Raw genomic sequence first — 16,707 nt, 5'->3', positions numbered from 1 at the left:
AGAAATATATTGCTGTGGCCAGCCACAAAACAAATAGCAGAGAGAAGCATAATTTGACAATTATATCCAGAATTTGTGACCTGTGGGAGTTCTACAGAGTTTAAATTTTGTAGTAATTAAAAATAACCTGGGGAGCAATAAATTAAAGCCTCTGCCATGAATTAAGATACAGGCACAGACAGCTAATGGAAATTGATTAAAGTATTTTATCTGTTGCTCTGAGTTGTTTATAATTACTACTTAAAATTTTGATGCATCCCCCATACCTTTCTCTCACCCTGAAACTTTTTTTCCGAGCAGTTGAAAATTTTAAATAAAAAAGCTCAGTCCCTTGTGGTTTGAACAGACCTTAAAATGAGGCTGCTACTGAGCAGGTTTTGTTGTTTTGCTGTAAGGATGGGCTGGCATGGAAGAGCTACCTTTTTAGTAGAATGCCTTGAGTTGTTGGTATTTAAACAAGCTAAACTTTTCTACAAACAAATAAACAAACTCCCCAATTTCTCAATTTCAGTTGCCTTTCATGGTTGTAGAAAATAACAGCTTGACAAGCAATATCCTGAAATTTAATTGCCCTTTAAATTTAATATGCTCAGGCTCCCCTTTCAGACAGCCTGCTGTCTGAATGCAGCATTGGCAGATGCTACACTCAGTGTTCACTGAATATTGCTCAATTCTTTGGGTTTTGGGCTTGGGCTCCTCCAGGGCTCCTGCCATTGATCTAGGGTGTGCTGTCAATAGTGTACCTGGACACCATAGCAAGTAGAGCACGATGTATTCTAAACAATTAAATGTGGTGGAGACAATATGTCACTAATACTTTTTGCGGTTGCAGATTTCTTCAGCCTTTTCCTGCATACCCGGACAGATAAGTGCACCCTCATCTGCTTACTATGGGATCCCTACCTGACCTGGTTAGGCGGCCAGGAGAAGGGACACAGGAGTCTTGCAAACGTGAATGCCAATGGTTTTGGTTTTTCTACCTGCCTCCTGTATTAGGATTCAGATTGTGTTAGTCTGTATGGGGTACTACTGGGTTTAAATATCATGGGGAAGGCTGCCTACAGTCCTCTATGTCTGTCTTCAAGAGCAGCTTTGTACTTGAGTTGCAGGAAAGGGCTGCCAGGGTGGTAGGAGAATAGTCATCCTCTCCTAAGAGAAACTTCAGTGCTTGGCTTATTTAACTTGTTGAAAGAGTACTGAGAAAGGGTGGGGTTGTCCCCTGTAAATACACTGTAGATTTTGTTGTTATTTGCAAAGGTGCAAAAAGAATTAAAGTTAAATGATACTGTTGGCAAAAATTTCCATTAATAAATTTAGGCTGGAAAATGAGGAGACATCTAAAGAGAATAGTGAGAGGCATTCAATCCCAGTTTTGAATGTCATCAGATGATATTGCCTGCAGTACTACAGTAGGCAAGTAATCAGACTGTGATCCAGTCAGTCTCTGCCAGTAGTGTATTGATACATGAGTAAAAAATATTATTCTTCTCTTTTGTTCATCTTTAGCTTGTGACAGAAAGTTCTGCTCAGACCAAGTTGCATTCAAAATGTTCCTTTTCCCTGTGCTAATTAAATTGGCATTTAATTGTATGTGTATATTCAGTTTTCTGTGAATAAGCACAAGCTGCAATTTTTGTCTTAGCACAGACCTTTTATGTGACTTCAGGACTGTCTGTTTTCTTTCTGTAAAATGCAGTTAACACTAACTCCTTTTTCTGCCTTCTTTCTTTGTATTGTAAGCTTTTTTTTTTTGATGCAGAAACTCTTTCTTGCCTTGAGCTTTTGTAGTGCCTAGTGCAGTAGGGTCCAAATTTTGTTTACATTTCCAAGATATTCCTATAATGAGAATAATTATTTCATTTGAATTGAAAGCTAATAAATCTTGGGGGGGGGGGGGTGTGGGTTGATTTGGGTTTTTTTTGAGTTGAATTTCATGTTTCCTAATGTACTTGTTTTCCATTCACTTCAAGTATTAATCACTGTTCCCCCATCTTCATGTTCATATCTTTGTCAGGATTCCCTTGTTACCCTTCTTAGCATGCTTATCTTTTTAGAAATCAGTCATGTTTATGCAGTAGGAACATCAAGTATCTTGACTTGTTGTTAAACACTCAAAGTTCAAAGGCTTCTTTATATTTACCATTTATAGGATATGTTTGGATGAATGAAAGCTGTATATTGAACTGGCTGGTAAATTTAGCAGTACTACAACAATAAGAAAAAGTCTTTTACCTTTTATTGTAGTCTAGAATTCCACCTACGAATGATTTCAAAGTTGGCATGAAACTGGAAGCCCATGATCCTCGCAATGTTACCTCGGTTTGCATAGCTACAGTAATTGGAATCACTGGTGCCCGGCTAAGGCTGCGGCTGGATGGAAGTGACAACAAAAATGATTTTTGGAGGCTTGTGGATTCCGCGGACATACAGCCCATCGGGACCTGTGAAAAGAAAGGGGGCATGCTCCAGCCTCCACTTGGTAAGAAACAAAGCTTCTGAACTAATGTGTGTGGAGTATTGCTTTCATTAAGTCCATTTTACCTTTCTGTTTGGGCAATTTCAATGGTACTAACATTTCACCAATCCATTATTTAATTGAAAAAGAGGTAAGCAAACTAATTCAGGCTAAGTGATTTGTGGCTTTTTCTTCTTTTTTGGATTCTTTTGACATAAGAATGAGCAGAATAATTAGTTTTGAGTTCTGTTATTTTTTCAAAATAGTCCTTTAATATGAAATGGAAGTGTCTGACAGCTTTCTTAATGATGAGATACACTGTCAGGTGCCCACTCATTCTATAAATGTTACCTCACACACACCTTGTCTTACCAGTGCATATGGATACAATGTTTTGCTTGATGCTGTGTGTGCTCCTTTTAGGAGACCTTTGTAAAAACTGGGGAAAGTTGACTTGCCTTTTTCCTCCTCGGTAAATCTGAGTGGCCCACCAGAAGGTGCTTACTGGTAACGAATGTGTGAAGCGCTCCGCAGGGCTGCAGGAGGTGCATCAGTTCAGACAGTCTGATGTTTCCTTGGGCACTGAGCAAACTGGTTGTGGTCTGGGAAAGGCAGCATAGGATGGGTTAACGGCGGTATTGCAGCATTCCGCTCTGAAGCAGGAAAAATAGCACTCCAGAGCTTTAGCAAACTGCAAGCTTATGTTGTATGTGATTCTCATCTCCTCAAAGCGACACGTGTTGGGGGATGTCTGATCAGTTTGTCATGACTAGTTTGTGAGCACAAGGAATGCTCATGAACAAGGTGTAGCTTTCCTGTGCTTAGAAATAGTAGGCAGTATTTCTTTTGCCTTCCACGAGCAATACGGGTGACAAGGTTATGTGTCTCCTCAAACTGAGAAATAGTGCTTGGGCTTAGTTTTATTGAAGAAGTTTATTAGATGGGGAACTGTACAGAGGAATTCCTTGCTATATGATGAATAGTCAGAGGTCATTTTGACTAACTACTAGGGGTAGTAAAGTGTGATATCACCTTTCTTTACTGTGATTAACCTGTATATTTAGATCTGCATTCTTGTACCATTTTTGTTATAGATTAAACTTCTAGGTGTGGAAATCTTTAAAGAAACACATTTTTTTCAATTTGGCCTGAAAATAGTTCTACTTTTAAAAAGGAGGAAAAATAATGACCAAAATTTATCTTAAACCATCACCCCCCAAAGCTCCCACAACAGCAATACCCCCCCAGCCCCATTATCCTGTTACCTTCTGTAATTTTTAAACGAGACAAAAAATAATGTTCTTAATATAAGAAACAAACTGTAAGCAGAAATTGGTTACTGCTGGTTTCCCATCTTATGGTTATGAACCTACTTCTGGTTTGGTGTCATCACTAACTCCAACAGATTTCTCATCAGAGGTTTAGTGAAGTTAGGTATGCTTTCTCTTAGTAGCTTCTCAAAAAACTTGTCATCTGTATTTGCTAACAACTTTCAGTTCTGTTTGAAAGGTGAGGTGAAAAGTATCCATTCGCTACAGTATGAAACTTGACTTGCTTGTAGAGAGGCAGACAGACGCAGGTGCAGTTGACATAACCATTAAGACACTTCACATAGATTAGAAGGGTAGATTTTTGTGCTGTTGTGCTGCTTCAGAAACACAAGCAAAGCAATGCAACCAGCGTGCCACTCTAGAAAAATGTTATTTGGGAGAGATAGATACAGTTTGAGCCCAGAAGGGCTTTTTTTCCTTCTTTCCTGTGGATATATAGAGGTATTGAATAAAAGCACTTGAAATTCTTGACACCAGGGGGAAAAGATTCTAAATTTTTTTTTTTTGAGAAGTTACTCAGTTTAACCTCTCTGAAGTTCTTGGTATAACCATGTAGAATGAATGCAGTGATACCATTATGAAAGAGGGTTGTAATAGAGAAGAGTATATTGATTGCTTCAGCTACACATAAGTACGGTTTTAAATATATGGTTTCAGTTCAGGAGCATAGTGCTTTTTAAAATGAGTTTCTAAACCAGTCTGATGAATAAAACAACTCTGATTATGTATAATGGGGCAGTTGGTCCATTAAGAAGAGAAACTTTCCATGATCATCAGTAGAAAGGTTGATGCCTTCTCTTTGGATACTGTTTCTTACTCCTTTTCGATCAGGCTGCTTGTAGTACAGAACCTAGCAAGCAGCTGTTTCCCTGCACCCAGGCATGTAAGTTTACCTGTCCTCCTAACAATTGCTGGTTATTCAGAGAAGAATGCAAGTGCCATTATTTTGTCCCTCCTGCCCTAGATTTTTCTAGAGGTAGGCTAAATTCCAGCAATCAAACATTCTGGCATACCTAGCTAAATTTTTGAAAAAGCCTTTTTGGCAGTTTTACAGCATCCTGTTCCTGGGCAAAGCTGGGAGCTAATTGGGTGTGTAATTACCTCCTGTTAGACATTTAAGCAACTGATTATATTTTTTTTTCTGAGTAGTGGGGAACCTTCTGGATACTAATGTTCTGGTTCTATCATAATAACTAGCTAAAATAGTCCCTCCTACCTGATTTTTATATAGGTTTAATTATGCCTGTTATATAAGGGTTTTGATAAAGTGGTTAATGTAGCAAAGGGTTCCTGTTCCAGCCTCTGTTTTTTCATAGGTGAGCTTTTTTGTTGTTGAGACCTCAATGTTCTCAAAAAATTACGTTGAGGATAAAATTTTCTCTGGTTTTACCAGGACAACTTAAAGGCCAAATGAAATTAATTGAAACTGTTGTTTAGTTGTCACTCCTTGTATATGTCTTTTCTGGGCTAGCTGGTTAGGAATATTGATTTTCAGTAACCACACATGTTTAGGTTGCATAAAGACTCTGATATCAAACCAGGACTGGTAATCAGCTCAGCAGCCCCCAAATTATGACACCATTTATCAAATATGAGTTTTGTATTCATTTAGGTGTTGCATGGGTAGTTCCAACTTGAAACCTGTTTATTCAACTGAAGACAGCTTAAAGCTACTAGTTAAAGAACGATTATAACATATAATCCAATTTTAGATGACTTTATGATTTAACTGATCAAGAATTGCAGGTATTTTCCACCTTTCTAGTTACTTTTTTTTTAAGAGAATTGTCAAGGCTGAGTTATGAGGTAACTCATCAGTTCCTGGCAGATTCTGATTTGCTTTGTGGAAAAACTTCTGATTTGCTCTGTTATGTCTGTTTTTCTGTAGAACTGTGCCAGACATATAACTGCTAAAGACGTAGAAAAAATGTCCACTCTGTCTGTTATCTTACTCATTCCTTTGAAACATCCATTTGGAAAGCGCAGAAAGCAACAGGATTTGTTCTGTTTTGTTTTGTTCCTTTTTTAACTGGGAAGTAGTTGATTCTGAGGGAAGATTATCTGGAATAAGAATGTTTTCAGCCAAACCTTTGTTCTGCTTGAATAAGGTTCATCTAAAGAAATCTGATTATTGTTTGTGCTTTTTATTCACTTGTTAATGAAGAATATTAAAGTAGAAACATCTTCCAGTTTCTGTTTTCCAATATGATACATTCTTTTATTAAAATAATTGTATTTTTTTCTTATCTTATGTGTTTGGTTTTTAAAGGCTATTTATTAATTTATTTTAATGGGGGAGGGAGAAGAAACCAATTGTTCTTTTTTTGTCTGTGGTCTGGTGAAAGAATTACAAGAGTCTCAAAAATAGAAAGATATCTCCTCAGTAAATGAGAGAAACTGGAGCAGAGGATGTTGGTTTAGAATGAGACCAAAAAGCAGACCTGAAAAGTAAGCTAGGCGCTTTTGATGGGAAAGTTCCACTGGACCAGGGACTGTGTGGGACAGCCTTATGATCTTCTGTAATAAACTTGGATGTTTTAAGTCCTAGATGTTTATCTGTAGTATCACAAATTAGGATGACTGATTCTGCAGGCAAGTCACTTAATGGAAATGCATTGCACGGCTTTCTGTACCGACAGCGACCCTGTTTATTCCTTCTTGGCTACTTTTATTTTGGCCAAGTCCAAAACAGAGGGAATGAGGCATTAGTAAAACAGACTTTATATCCTTCTCCTCCAATTTTATTTTACAAACTGAAAGTAGGGCTATTTGTTTGTTTGTTACTCAGGGTTCCAGATGAATGCATCTTCTTGGCCAATGTTTCTCTTAAGAACTCTCAATGGAGCTGAAATGGCACCCGCAGCATTCTTTAAGAAGGTAAGAAGAAAGGGACTGCTAGTAAACAACTTTCCATTGACTGGTCCATGGTTACATTTTTTTAATGAGGATGTCAAGCTATTACCCTGTTGTCTGCAGCACAGGAAGGCAAGACTGTTATTTAAAATTACTTTGAACTGGACTGGCAAGCTACAAAGCTAGACAGGAAATGATCTGCTTCTAGTCCATTGAGATGGGCATCTCTCTTCCTGAGTTGAGACTTTAAAGTGTGGTCTGTTATTTAGAAAAATTATGTTAGCTCATTTTTTGTGTCTCGTGGATTTAAGATACAATGCATATCACATTTCTTAACAGTATCATATTCATGTGATTGTGCACAGGAGTAAAAAAAAAATTTAGTGGGGAATAAGAGCCATTGGAATACAGTGGTGCCTGGAAAGGTTTTGTTAAAACGTTTTCATTGGGCGCGTACTCATCATTTAAAATGTAGTTAGGAAGTAGTTGAAAATAGCAGAAAAAGCTGTTCAGTGTTTTAGATATGACTCTTGAGTAAGTTACTGTGAAATGTGAAAAATTATATAAAAACCACAGTAATACTAAAATGACTTGTTAGTTCAGTTTTTTTGTCGAGGTGTTAAAACCCTGCTGTTAATTGAGTGCCTTCATTTTTGATACTGAGAGTGATGTTGACACGTATGTCAGCAAATCAAACACTTCGGTTCAGACCTGTAATCGCATTGCTTGTGTGTTAACTTTATGTAATTTTTTTTTTTTTTTTAATATAAGGTAGTATAAATTTTCTGAGGCATGATGAGCCACGCTTCCCTGTGCTAGCCTACCAGTACATCTGAGATGGCTTTTGGATAATGAGGTTCCTGAGGCTGAGGTAGTAATTCAGGTTCCATCGGGTCACAACTCCTGCTGTGGGGGTACACCTATGCTGGTCACATTGACTCAATTTTTGTTTTTCTTTTGTCCACTTCAAATTGGTCTAGGGCCAACTGAGTTAACAGAGGCCTATAAATAATGTCCAATGGTAATGAATTTTTCATGAATTAACTGGGAGGTGAAGCTTTTAGCAGACAGTTATCAGTCCCCAGAAATACCCATTCCCTGAAAACCTCCTCTTCTTTATTAGCATGTAATAATTTCATTTTAGTGTCTTCACTGTCTTGCTGCCCAGACATAATGTATTGGGTGCAACCTATTGCTTATGTAAATACTTTTAGCAAGGCCTTTCTGTCGTGGAGAATTTGCTAATTATCCCAGCTGTGTTTGTAGGAACAGAATCTGGATTTTTATAATACAGAAGAGCAAAAGCAAATCTGAAATACAAGTAAGTTTCCTTGAATGTCTACTATAACTTTTTGAGAGCAGTGAGTATGAGAAGTAAGGGTGTTGAAGAAAAATAGAGGGGTTTTTTTATTATTCTTTTTTTAAGAGGCCACAGAAATACAAATATTCTACCACTCTTACTTTTGCAGGAGCCGCCAAAACCTGTGCCAAACTGTTTTAAAGTTGGAATGAAACTTGAAGCTATAGATAGAAAGAACCCATACTTGATTTGCCCAGCAACCATTGGAGATGTTAAAGGAGATGAAGTTTTTGTTACATTTGATGGCTGGAGAGGAGCATTTGACTATTGGTGCAGATGTGATTCTCGAGATATTTTCCCAGTTGGATGGTGTAGCTTGACAGGAGATGCATTACAACCACCAGGGAACAATGGTAAGATGACCAATGATACTGCTTAATTATTTTTCCCCTCAATTACAGCAGAATTTTAAAAACAAGCTGCGTGTATGCAGATAAGACTGAAGATTTGATTTATGAGTAGCTGATGAGGATGAAATGTTAAATTTTCTTTATGTAGTTTAAAGCTAATAGGATAGTTTCTGGGAAACAATTTTTGTCTGTTCATAGTAACTCTGGGAACATGTTTTATTTAATATTGCTGGGAGGGCTTTTGATAATCTTTAATTTTTGTGTGCTTGTGAAGAATCTTGGACTTAAACTAGATTTGCTGTTTGTATTATAGATAGTTAAATGCTCCTGTTTAATGATACTAATATATTGGCTGCAGCAGCACTTAATATTAAGCTAACTGCTAAGAAAGTAAAGTAGTCTTTGCTTCTGTGACAGTTGGAGCTTTAAAATATATATTTAGTGTTTCTTCCATCATACTCAAAAAATTCTGTTTTGAGGCTGCCTATTCTGAATGTTTTATCATCCTCATGCCTTTAAGGATGTTTGTACATAGGGTTATAAAGTCCCTTCAATGGCCAGTGTGCTTTATAATGTACAGCTATCTACCTTAGAAAGAAGGGAGATGGAATAAAGAGGGATATCCCTGAATGTAATCCCTCTGCTACTCTGGGGACCTCCTGTCATGTTTCTGTAGTAAGGCTTTTCTGTCAAACTGTTTGGGCTCTTCTATCCTCACTCCCTTCAAATTTGACAGGAAGAGAGGTTTTTAAAGAGGGGAATGGTATTTTAATTAATTATTTTAATATTGTTGACCAGAATAGTTTGTTCTTATGGTGAGCATTTTCACAGCTGGCTTTAGGTGAGTAAGGAATGAGTAGACCAGTATCACAGAACTCTCACTGGAAGTACCAAAGGAACAGAAGCAAGAAGGCAAGGAATCAGTCATTTCCTGCCCTCTCCATCCCCATTGTTTTTCTCAATCTTTTGCCAGCAGGTCAAGAACTGTGTGGAAAATCTAACTGAAATTAGATAAGGGTACCTCTGCATCCTTGCCCACACCTACCTGTTTGTAGTTACTGTCTGCAGTTACTGCCAATGGTCATAGTACCTGTAATCTAGTTTAGTCTGTTTTAGCGGATTTCAGTAAGGGAACAACTATGTGTGTGGCTGGCCTGGCAGATGCAGGATGATCTGCCAATACAAACCTGCAGTGAGAAGGCAAGGGGAAGTCAGGTGAGGACAATCTATATTCGGTCAGAAGTCATCTAATAGGGACCAAGCTGACCTCAGTCTTAATGTTTCTGTGCGCCCAATCTGTAAACTGTCTTCCTCAGCTTCGTCAGAAGGTTGACCTTGTCTTGAGAAATCATGAATGAGATGTGTTATTATGGTAAGCTAATGACATTAATTGTGGTGAAATAAAATGGCTTTCTGCAAAAGGGGCTATGTAAATAAGTGGCATAAAATTTTTAGAAGATATTTTTGTGGCAGTTTAGATTGCTGAGTCCAATTCCATCTTCTGGAAAGAAGTATTAAATTGTTTAGTCTACTCCAGTTTCACTGCTGGAAAACCAGCAGTATTTTGAGATAATAAGTTCAGAGTTTTTCTTGCCTGATTAGTGCTTGATAGAGATCAAGGAGTTTTTTAACAATTATTTAGTAAAGTTGATGATGTATTCCAGTTGTTCAGGTAATAAAACAAACAAAATTCTTGAGTATGTTCAAAATTGCTGAAGAATTGAAACACCTCTACCCAGGTATTTTTCTGGATTCTGTTGCTTTGTTATGAAAAACAATAACACTTTAGGCATTAATAAAACCTGAAACAAGGTTCTTACAGACTTGTAGTCAAAACTGAAAATTTTTGACATTTGATAGAAACTGAGGGTGGAGAGGTGCAGGCTGGGGATTTCATTATTTTTAATTCTAAAAGTGAGCCCAAGTTAACTGTGGTTTTATTAAAATAGTGTGTGCTCCCTTCTTCCCTGTTCTGAGCATAAAGAATTTCTTTCAATTTTGCTTCATGCACTTAATTTTTATGTGCTGTTTGTTCATATTATACACACTTGTCAAATTTATGTAGCTGGATGAAATCTTTTTTGCTCTCAGGTTGTGTTTTTTCACTGTTATTTGATCGCTTTTGAGCCATTAGAGAACTGTAATGATAGTCCTTTATTAAGATGTAAATAATAGCTTCAAGGAGAGTATAATCAAGTCATTTCAATTCAGAAATATGATAATGTTGTCAGGATTCTTCATTAAGTCACATTAACATTGACTATTCCTGTTAAGGGAGAAAGTATGACAGATACTATATTGTAGGGATTCACTTGAAATATTATAGTATTATTCTGGCCTGGACTTTTTTCTTGCGGGTTAGTTTAGTATTTCTGCCTTGAATTACTGCAATAGAAAGTGAAAATAATTGACTGTGTGTGGCTTAGATTTCAGAGTGAATATGATGAAAAGTATTCTTGTTTTTTGTAACTACCTTTCCTGAAAGCATTTAAATATGTTAAATCACTAGTTAAAGGACTGAAAAAAAAAAAAACCCTCAGTTTTTGGTTAACAAGCAAAACCAATATCCTGCAATCTAAGTATGACAGCGATAAAGGATGCTTTAAATTTCATCCATACCTAGGACAACAATTTGTGCCATGAGACTTCTATTTTAGGGTCTAATTTAGCCTTTTGAAAGAGAGATGAAATGCAGAAGGGAGGCGATACAAAAATTAGGGAAGATTTTATTTCAGCTGTTTACTCTCTTAGCCGTTTAGGATGCCCAGAGAGAATGTAGGACCTCTGTCATGGGAGGTTTTTAAGAACAGTTTAAACACAGGCTTTTTACATATGGGTGAATTTATTCAGATCAGATTATGTGGTAAATTTAGTCTTTATAGCTGTATCTGCTGCAACTCACATTGGTTTTAGACAGATAAGCTAAGGAACTATGACACAATTAATAGAAGATAAAATGTAGAAGGTAGGTGAAAAGTTGGTTTGGACCAACTGTTTTTAGCATTCAGGCCTTAATCTTTGTGTTGATGTTTTGTCTTTGGTCCTTATCAGAAAATGTGACTTAAGTGGACCTGGCTGGGTGTCAGCGTGTGCATACAGTGGTATGAAATGTAGTGTTCAATATTTACACTAGCAGAAGCTGTGCTTAGCTAATATTGTAGTTTGTTTCCTTAGAAATATCTCTGATACTAGTAATTTATGTTATGTATGGTTTGACAACAGTGCTTGATGTTGGCTTGGCCTGCTAGCCCAAGGTTAATATTTTAAGGATGCAGGAGATAGTTTTCTCTGTGTCTCTTGGTCATTTAGGTGCTTTTAGAGATGACTTGTCACTCAGGAGCATCGTTGTAAAGTTAGAGCTGGTGAAAGAAGTTGGCATGCTAATGTCTATGCTGGATCAGTCTGAAGGACCATCTGCTCTAGCAGGCTTTCTCCAGCAATGGCTGAAAGCAGATGTCTGAAGAAAAGCATAAGCACATAGGAAAGAGGTTTGCGGAAGTATTCCTAATATCTGGCCATCTACAACCTAGCACCTCCCAAGCCCAGAATAATGCTTTTATGCTGAGAACCTCCTGGAGGAGCTTGATCTATTTTGTTCAGTTATATTTTTGAGCTATCTGAACTTCTAGCACCTACAACATGCTGTAGTAAGGAGTTCTGTACTTGAGTATATGTTCTGTGGAAAAGGAGATCTCTTTTTGTCTTGCTGGTAGTTCCATTTGTTTTCCTTGTGTTCTTCTACCGAAATAGCTTCTTGTACTTCCAGTACTTGTACAGGAAGAGACAGTAAATAGTCATTCCCTAATTACCTTCTTCATATCCATCACGATTTTGTAGACCTATATTCTAGCTTCCCTCAGCTATCTGTATTCCAAACTTGTAAAATCCTGTCCTGGTTTGGTTTTCGTTGTTATGGGATCAGTTTAATTCCTCTGATCACCCTTGTTCTTCTGTACTGTTTCCATTTCAGCTATGGCATTTTTGAGCCACTGGACCCAGAAGTGCAAAGAGGACTTAGTGACATAGTGGTGGTTTCTGTTTTGTTTTCTGTTCCTTCTATAATTATTCATGAATTGGTATTTGGGATTTTTGGACTTCTACCGGGCAATGAACTAATACTGTAATAGAAATACTTATTTTAATTCTAAGATGTCATTTTTGTATACATCAGCTAATAGCCTGTCATTGATCACAGAAGCTGGATTATTTTGAATTGCTTGATGCTGAATTTCATCTGTTACTTCCTCTGCTGAGCAACTGCTCAGCTTTGCAAGATCTATTTATACATCTTTACTGACTCAAATAATTGTTCAGCAGTTGTTACCGTCTCACGCTTTACTCTTGTCCTAGATCATATGTGAATTGAATGGCACAAGCCCAAGCAGAGATCTCATCAGGATTTCTCTAGAGTCCTCTCTCGACTGTGGAAACATGTCTGCTTATTCCTGGCCACTGTTTGGTACATTCCAAGAAATTCTTGAGAAGGATCATGAGGATGTTCCCTCATACCCATTGCCAGCTAAGGATTTTTTTAAGAGACTGTGGTGTGAGATCTTGTCAAGCACAAATCCACAGACTTATCAATTGACTTTCCATTGTCTACTTGCTTATTGACTCCTTAAAAAAAAAATAAAATTAATAATAGATTTGTGAGATGTGACTTTTCTCTACAAAAGCTATGATTGGTCCTCCCCCAACACATTGTATTTATCTTTGGGTTCACTGCCTCTGTTCTGTACGAGAGTTCTTAGCAACTTGGCGAGTACAAACATTAGGTGTCCTGTCCATACCTTTCTGACTAGAGTGTTGGCATCGCATTAACCACCTTTTTTAAGTCTCTGTACTTGAGGCAGTTTTAGGGACAAACTTGCACAGCACCATCAGTAGGTTTGACATTTCATCCTTTAGTTTCCTTAAAATTCCTAAGTGCTGTATGTCTTGCCAGCTCTCTACAGCTTGTTTTGTCTCTGTTTCCTGACCTCTACTACTGGTACTTCACATGAGGGAACTTGTTTCAAATCCCTGCGAAGAGGGGTTCTCATATGGGAACCAATGTGATGAGCTTCCTTGGAGTGAGTATGAACACAGAAAAACATTCCATCTTGTTACTTTAGTTCTATCTTCTGCGTTTGCTCATTCTGAAATTTGATCGTCTGTTGGGTCTATATTACTTCTGCTTTTGATATGCATTAAAAAGGCTTTTTAAGTTTGATATCTTTTGGATGTTTTTCTGTTAACTCTTTTTCTAGGCCAACCATACTACACTTTTCAATTTAACCACCATAGATTGTAATTTTTATTTTACTCAATTGGATAATAGAAGGCTGTTACTATGCCTCAGAATATTCTTGTATTGCACTTAGCTAGTTGTATCTGAGGCTTATGATTGAAGTAGAGGGCAGATGACTGGAGATTGTCAGAGCAGTTTCTGTTTGCTTTTCCTATATAAAATCATTTTACTGTTTAGTCATTACATGTAAATGACAGTTACTTAGGCAACCCACCTTTTTATTTATAATAGGAGTAAAACCTTTTCCATAAAAGAGAGAAAACAAAAGAACAACTGGGGACAAGCCATGTGGGAAATAAGTGGTTTCACCTGCAAAGATTGATTTCAGTATAAAGTAGTATCTGTCATTTAGATGTGAAGAGCGTCTGGAGGGGTATCAGTTTCTATACATCTTTGATCCCCACTGTCTTAAGAAGCTGGATATTTGATGGATAAAGGTGATGCAAGAACTCATGAAGCAGGAACTGCTCTCTGTGCTGTACAGGAGAGAATTTGGGTGACAAAAGGAAGATGATGTAGTAATCTAAATAAAACCAGTGATACTCTGTAGCTTTTATCCTTTGTCCCCTTCCCTCCTTCCCTCCTTCCCTCCTTCCCTCCTTCCCTCCTTCCCTCCTTCCCTCCTTCCCTCCTTCCCTCCTTCCCTCCTTCCCTCCTTCCCTCCTTCCCTCCTTCCCTCCTTCCCTCCTTCCCTCCTTCCCTCCTTCCCCTCTGTTTCTCCCCTTTTCTGCGTTGTGTGTCCCCTCATTGCTTTTCTCCAAATTCAGTGCATTTATTGTCAGTGAGAGCAATCTTCCTTCATTACACTAATCAGCCTGTGATGTTAAAGGTCTCCTTCAAAAGCTGTCTGCAGCAATAAGAGTAGTACAGGCTCAAGCAGAGATTAAAAAGTATCTTACTTGTCTGTTTTATGATTTCTTAGTTTAGTTTTATTTAATTTTCAGATGTGTTCTCAATGCTTACTTTGTGCAGATTTTTCCAAGCTAGCTGCTGGAGATACACTTCTCTGTTATTGATAATGAAATTACGCCAAAATAGCTGTGCTATATTTTCAGCTGAGTTGTACGCAAATGTGCAACATCAATATAAACCTAATTACTTCTTTGTATGTTTGCAGATGAAACAAAAGAAGTGTTGAAACTTTAGACAGAGCTACAGTTAGATCTGTGAAAAGACTCCGCGTTGTTTAAAGTAGCCAAAAAAAAATCAGATAAGCATGGTAATTCTTAAGTTTCATTAAAGAAAAAACCCAAATGCTGAAATGGTACAATTTCATACTGCTGGAGGTTTCATTTTTCTCTTCGTGCAGCCAGCTTCTTTTCAAGAGCAGGTCACAGTAGTTAAATCAGGCACATACAGTAAGCAGATTTATGCTGTCTTCAGAATTGTGCATGAAAAACTCCTCAGTGCTTCAGGCTAAAATCTGATTTGCCACATTCTCTCACATGTTAAGCTTTTTTTATTTGGTATTAATGTTTCTTGGCATCTTGCAGCAAGGCCTGGATGGTGCTGCTACAGAGCAGTAATCACTTAAGGAAAAATAAAGGTTTTGCCTTTCCCAAAGCTGTGACCTTACTGTAAGTCTGGTTTCCTCACCATCTTACCATGTTTATTTATAAGGTAGTTGTGATTTTTTTTTTTTTAAGTTGGAAGTACTCCAACACATGTATTTTTGACTGTTACATGCAAAATATTTTTTTTGTTTGCTCTTGTTCAGGTCTTGTGGATACTAATGTCAACAGTGGTTGTGTTGCCCAATTAGTGGATGGGATTGAGTGGATTTTTTCCAAATCTGTGTTAGTACATACAAGCTATTGTCATGGTTTAACCCCAGTTGGCAGCTAAGCCCTGCACAGCCGCTCACTCACTCCCCCCCAGTGGGATGAGGGAGAGAATTGGAAGAGTAAAAGCGAGAAAACTCGTGGGCTGAGATAAAGACAATTTGATAGGTAAAACAAAAGCCGCGAGTGCAAGCAAAGCAAAACAAGGAATTCATTCACCACTTCCCATCAGCAGGCAGGTGTTCAGCCATCTCCAGGAAATCAGGGCTGCATCACATGTAATGGTGACTTGGGAAGACAAAATACCATCACACTGAACGCCCCCCCCCCCCTTCTTCCCTCCCAGCTTTTATTGCTGAGCATGGCATCATACGGTCTGGAATATCCCTTGGGTCAGTGGGGGTCAGCTGTCCTGGCTGTGTCCCCCCCCAGAGCCTTGTGCCCCCCCCCCCAGCCTGCTCGCTGGTGGGGTGGGGTGAGAAGCAGAACAGCCCTTGACTCTGTAAGCACTGCTCAGCAATAACTAACACATCCCTGTGTTATCAACACTGTTTCCCACACAAATCCAAAAAGTAGCCCCATACCAGCTACTGTGAAGAAAATTAACTCTATCCCAGCCAAAACCAGCACAGCTATGGTTAGAATATCAGTGCTGTCATTCAGATATTGAGACAAAACAAATTGTGGCATTGCACTAAGCATGCTCTGTGTTTCTTTTTTCTTCCCTTGAAGCTTGTTGCATTTTATTGTTTCATTTTGGGTGCACCTTTCATCCTGCTGATGCTATTTGGGGAAAAATAATGGCAAAACCTGGGCAGAATCAGTAATGATGGGGTGAAGAATCAGGATGTTAAAACTCTTACCTGATGTGTAGGGCTAGGCTTTGCCAGGCTTAATAACACATTCATCAGCAGCACACCTAAAACTGTCTTCAGGTAAGTCAAGTTTGTGCTGCTTTGATAGTTTATTGGGTATTTACTTGCTCTCTTCCTTCTCAGCTTAGCAACAAAATAAAGTGGGGGGTTTTTTTCACTAGTGTGGTTGCAATGGTAATGCTTTGTTGAAGGGTGAGATGAGAAGCTGCTTTTCACAGTTCTTGGTTTCTGGAGATTAACTGGAGAGATCTTTCCAGGAGTCTGTCTTTTGTTTTGCTTGTACCCCCCATTCTCGCAGGCCCCCTGCCCTGGCTGGCTATTAAAAGTTGTTTTTTTGGAAGCGATGTGTGTTAATTTGGTTAGCAGTGGGTTTTGATGGAGCTTAATTAGTATTTTCACAGGTCTGTTCCGT

At 38.2% G+C, this 16,707-nt stretch overlaps 1 protein-coding gene across 2 annotated transcripts in view; it reads left to right on the top strand.

Annotated features, from left to right (window-relative positions):
- SCML2 (Scm polycomb group protein like 2) overlaps positions 1 to 16,707 on the top strand; it is a 74,953-nt gene that overhangs the window by 30,034 nt on the left and 28,212 nt on the right. For both annotated transcript variants that reach the window (XM_075033383.1, XM_075033384.1), the window contains 3 exons: positions 2,245 to 2,479; positions 6,575 to 6,663; positions 8,109 to 8,352. In XM_075033383.1, the coding sequence (XP_074889484.1) occupies positions 2,245 to 2,479; positions 6,575 to 6,663; positions 8,109 to 8,352 (568 nt within the window). The remainder of the gene's footprint in view (positions 1 to 2,244; positions 2,480 to 6,574; positions 6,664 to 8,108; positions 8,353 to 16,707) is intronic.

The sequence above is a fragment of the Buteo buteo genome, chromosome 8, assembly GCF_964188355.1.
Source record: "Buteo buteo chromosome 8, bButBut1.hap1.1, whole genome shotgun sequence".
Classification (NCBI taxonomy): Eukaryota; Metazoa; Chordata; class Aves; order Accipitriformes; family Accipitridae; genus Buteo; species Buteo buteo.
Note: the sequence above shows the minus strand (reverse complement) of the source record. Positions and strands in the feature narration are given on the sequence as shown.